We start from the raw sequence: 4,809 nt of genomic DNA, 5'->3' as shown, positions 1-4,809 counted from the left end.
CGCTGGCAGCCGGCCGGGAAGTGGCAGAGGAGGACGCTGTGTCTTGCCTGGACATCCCTGTGCCAGGCGCAGGGAGCTCCAGAGGTGCCAAACAGAAATAAATCTGTACGGTCCTCAGCCCCCTCATGGGTGCTGTCCTTGGGTCACTGGGCTGGTTGGTGTGTCTGCTTGGTTGGAGCCTCCCCATGTCCCTGCTGCCGCTTTGGTCCTGGCTGCCACTGGCTCTGGAAAGGCAGAGGCTGGGTACGTATTTGCTGGCACTTCCGAGGGGGAGCTGGAGGTGCCCAGGAGAGGAGATGCCAGGGATTTAAGGAGCCGTCAGCTCAATGAAGGGAAACCTGGGGTGACCGGTTGGGGGTGAAACCTGGTCCTTCTGGAGATGGTCAGTGAGGGGGATGCCAGGCACTGCAGCTCTTCCAGGTGAGCACCCTCCCAAAGGACCCAGCACATCCCGCCGTGGGGCCGTGCATCCTGGCAGGAACCTGCCTGTCCCCTGCAAACCCTCACCCGTTTCCTGCCCAACCTGTTTGGGGCACTTTGCCTCCCAGGGGAGCCACCCTTTGAAATAACAAAGCTGCAGTCCCGCCGGGCCTCTGGCTTGGCGAAACATTAACGAAGGGAGGTGTCAGGGCTGGGCAGGGATGGCTGGGCTGGCACTTGGCCATCGCCGCTCTCACCAGACGCCCATGAGGACGCCTGGTTGCGGCAGCAGCCGTCGCTGCGTGGATGATGCCAAGGGGGTGATGTTGGGAAGATGACGGATTTCTTACGGGGTTTGCTGGTGAGTGCTGTGCGACCCGCGGGAGGGGTGCTGGGCAGAGCTCTGCCCCGCTGCACTCCATCCTTGGCAGCTCTCACCTGCTGCAGAGTTTTCTTCCTGGGTGTCATTTGCTTTGGAAACCTTCAAAGCAGGTGCTTACTGCGTGCTCTGCAGCGTCTACTCTGAGCACTCCTGGCCCGCAGATACCTGCTCACCAAGCTCACCCCGGGCTGCTGGGTTGTTGAACAGACACTGTGTGCTCCAGCTGGCTTGGCTTTGGAGCTGGGGCCATGCTGATGCTGGTGGAGCTGAAGCACTGGGATGTGACGGTACATCCCTCTCATGGTGCTGGTGTAGCGTGCTCCGTGGTGGGGACATGTGAACAGGAAAGGAATCGCAGCTATGCCATTTTGGGTTGAGTATTTTGCTTTTCTGAGGTGGTCAGGACCAGCTGCTGGGCAGGTTGGTCCTGCCGGAGGTGGTGGGTGAAACGGCTGCCGGCGCTGGTGCTGCTGTGGGTTGTGTTTGAGAAGCAGATGCAGGTTGGGGTTGGAGCAGACAGACCATCTCGGTGACCCAAGGTGGGTGCGTGTAACTGTTCCTCCCGGCTGAGTCCCCGGCAGGTGACGTTGCTTCCTGCCGGGCTCCACAAAGCTGCAATTGTCTCCACCATAATTATCGAAATATTTGTGGCCCAGTAAAGCTTGGCTTCAAGTACGTACGGATCCCTGAGGGGTACAGGCTGCCGTCTGCTCCACTACATCCGCGTCCGCGTTTGCTGCTGGACCTCACGCGAGCAGGTGGATCTGGCGCTGCCGTGCGGTTTGGTGCTTTGGCTGCTGGCAGAGTGAGACCTGGAAACTATTTTAATTGCCTCAAAGAGCATTTGTTCACCACGGAGAAGATAAATCGGAATCTAAAACAAGCTCAAAATAAGGAAAAGCCTTTTTAAAGTGCTCTCAGCTTTGGGCACAGAGCTCTTCTGAGCCCAGGGTTCGTTCTTCCTCCCATAGGTGCAGGAGATAATAACGGGGCATAGTCTGAAGCTGGAAACACGGCTGGGGCTGCTCCCGAGCCCCAGCAGTTCCCGCCTGTGTTGACAGAGTCTTTCCCCCATCCCAGCTGGTGTCACTTAGGGCAGTCCCCAGGCTGCTCATGCCATAGAATTAACCTTTGCTCACAACATTTATTACAAGGTTTTCCTTTGGTCTTTGCATTATTTGAATTTCTTCATTTCCTCCTCTGTTTTTTCCTTTTTCTCTCTTTTTTAACTTTTGAGAAATTCAGTCTGTTCTAAAGAGCTCCTCCTCCCCCCCTCCCTCCCCAATGCCTTTCTTCTTGGTACCATGACCCTCTCTGCCTGAAATCTCACATCCCCCTTCCCCAGCCCATTTCGGGCGTCCGGCAGCAGCAGAGTCACTGCCAGTCCCACGTTCCGCTGTCCCTCCTGGGCCAACAGCATCTGTCCTGTGTGTCCCACATGTGCTGCAGCAGCTTGGGATGCTCCCAGGGCTGCAAACCCTGCGGCACTGGGCAGCGGCGTGCTGGGGGAGCAGGACCAGCTCCCTGGCTGCAGGGCCGGGCTGTGCTCCAGGGGAGCCAGGCAGGATTTTTAATCGGAGCCTGGGGCTCGCTGGTCCCTTCAGTGGGCTTGGCGAGCAGGCATCAGCCCTGCACGGGCAGCCCAGCCCTGCCAGCAGTGGCATTGCCAGTGTTTCAGCAGCCAGTGAAGCCCAGGGCTGGCACCTCGCAGGGTAAGGGCTGTGGGAGGGCTGCTCGAGGTGTCCCCTTTGCCAGAGTATTTATTTGCTTTTTTATATTGATCAGTCTGGGGCTGTTTCATTCCATAAGGAAAGTGTTTTGCTGCTGGTTTGTGTGCACAGACCGCTCCTGCCAGAGCCCTGCAGGGACCAGGGCACATGCACCCCTGCCCTCTGCCCGCAGCGGGACTGGCTCTGCCCCACGTCCCCCTTCCTCAGCAAACCCCTGGGCACCCTGCAGCAATTGGCAGCTCCCTGGGTTTTCTCCTTGCCTGACCCCCGAGATCCAGTGCCTGCTGTGCATAAACGAGGAGCTCACGGTGGGGCTGCGGAGGAACGTGGCCACAGCGGGGACCCCTTTCCCCTTGGGACCCCCTTCCCACCTTGGGCTGGCTCACTTGTGGCTGCTTTAATTGAACAGGAGATCTCCTTCTTTTCTTTTTCAGTCTGCAGAATTCTTCGAAATGCTGGAAAAAATGCAGGTGAGCAGCAGCAGCAGCAGCATGCCAGTAATGTAACCAGTTTTGCAGAAGAAGGTTCAGCTCTTGGCCTTTGTGTCACCAAGCAGGGGCACGCACTCTGGCACCCCTTGCTCCCCGGGAAAGTCAGGACGCTGCTGCCTGTCTTTGCAAGCAGCAGCTCTGGCACGGGGTCTCTTAGTGCTCCTCAGTACACTACAGCGCATCAGGATCTGCCCAAGGAGGATGGACAGGGGACCAGGATGTCCTCTGGATGTGCTTTGTCCCCGCAGGAGGGGTGCAGGCAGGCAGTGCTTGTCCCTGATGGCAGGATGCACGGTGCTTCCCTGGCATGATGCTCCCCCGGTGTGGTGCTCACCTGGTGTGGTTCTCCCCCAGCATGATGCTCCCTTGGCATGGTGCTTCTCTACCATGGTGCTCCCCTGGCATGATGCTCCCCCAGTGCGGTGCTCCCCTGGCATGATGCTCCCCCAGTGCAGTGCTCCCCTGGCATGATGCTCCCCCAGTGCGGTGCTCCCCTGGCATGATGCTCCCCCAGTGCGGTGCTCCTTGGCATGGTGCTCCCCCAGCGTGGCACGGGTGGGCATGAGCAGGGTTTGCTGTCCCTGAGCTCCTGCCTGGGACAGACGCTGTGAGACAGCCAGGGCTGTCACCCTGCCACACGAAGGGCTGTGGTCTCCGCTCTGCGGGAAGGTGGGACAGGGATTTCCTTCAGGAGCCCATCCTGGAGAAATGAAGATGAAGCTGGATGGGGAGGTGGGGCACTTTGTGTTTGGTGCTGTGCCGGCGCCTGGAAAATGACAGTCCCTGCCTTGCGTTTAGACATTTTCAGTGTGGTGTTGCTGTGTCCCAGGTCTTGTCCTGCCACATCCCTGTCACCCGCTCTGTTACGATGGGATCTGTCCTCCCACACCAACAACTCTGCCCAGCTCGTCCTGGGCAGAAACCCCCTCCTCGTGCCACTCGTGTCAGTGATTTTGGTGTAGCAAAATTCTCTTGTGGTTTTGTTGAAAACATCTTAATTATTCAATCTATTTGTTTTGTTCCAAACAGGCACCAAAACTTGAAGAGCAGAGGACTGGAAGCCAAAAACACAAGGTTGGTTGAATTCTGTTTCTTAAGTGGAGCTCTTTGAGTGTCCCCCCTTTACCTCAGGGCTTTAATGTGTGTTGGCAAAGACAGTTGCTCAAAGGACTAAAAAGGATTTAAATGTTATTGAAAAACGAGGCACTGATTGAATTGCAAAGATGAGAGAGCGGTGCCTGTAAATCCCTAATCCAGCTTTATGTCGAAATCTGTGTATTTGCGCGGCGAGCTGTGTAAAATGGTTGGGTTCTGCCACCGAGCTGAGACGCTTACACGGGTGTTGGGGACCTCTTGGGACAACAGCTCGCCCGGCTGCAGTGCTTCCTGAAGACCCCGCGCTTGTGCCCATCACCGCACGTGGCTCGCCCGGCGCGAGCATCACTCTCCCTTCCCGCCTGGCACTCGGTGTGGGGATGGGAGGGAGCGGTGTGGTGGGCAGCTGGAACCTCCCCAGGCTGGGTGTGCAGGGCTGGGGTCTTATGGGACGACTGGTGGGGAACAAACGCTCATACGAGGTGTTTTGGTTCCTTTTTCCAGGAAGACTACATCCCGTACCCCAGCATCGATGAGGTGGGTGCCCCGAGCCATCCCAAACGCCCTCCGGCAAAGGCACCGACAGTGGGAATTGGTGGAGATCCTGTACCCAATGGGAGCTGCACAAAGCACGTTCCCCTTCCCCACCTTTGCGGCTGCTGCTTTTCCTCAGCAGGTTCCCTCTTCTAGG

The 4,809-nt window shown here is 57.7% G+C and overlaps 1 protein-coding gene across 1 annotated transcript in view; it reads left to right on the top strand.

Annotated features, from left to right (window-relative positions):
- Positions 1–686: 686 nt before the first annotated feature.
- The window catches only part of RAP1GAP2 (RAP1 GTPase activating protein 2), an 11,592-nt gene continuing 7,469 nt past the window's right edge, over positions 687–4,809 (top strand). Inside the window, exons 1-4 of the mRNA XM_029087354.1 lie at positions 687–740; positions 2,967–3,002; positions 4,053–4,097; positions 4,623–4,655. Coding sequence (XP_028943187.1) covers positions 687–740; positions 2,967–3,002; positions 4,053–4,097; positions 4,623–4,655 — 168 coding nt within the window. The remainder of the gene's footprint in view (positions 741–2,966; positions 3,003–4,052; positions 4,098–4,622; positions 4,656–4,809) is intronic.

The sequence above is a fragment of the Antrostomus carolinensis genome, unplaced genomic scaffold (assembly GCF_000700745.2).
Source record: "Antrostomus carolinensis isolate BGI_N321 unplaced genomic scaffold, ASM70074v2 scaffold27540, whole genome shotgun sequence".
In the NCBI taxonomy this organism is placed as follows: Eukaryota; Metazoa; Chordata; class Aves; order Caprimulgiformes; family Caprimulgidae; genus Antrostomus; species Antrostomus carolinensis.
This window is presented reverse-complemented; position numbering and strand designations above follow the sequence as displayed.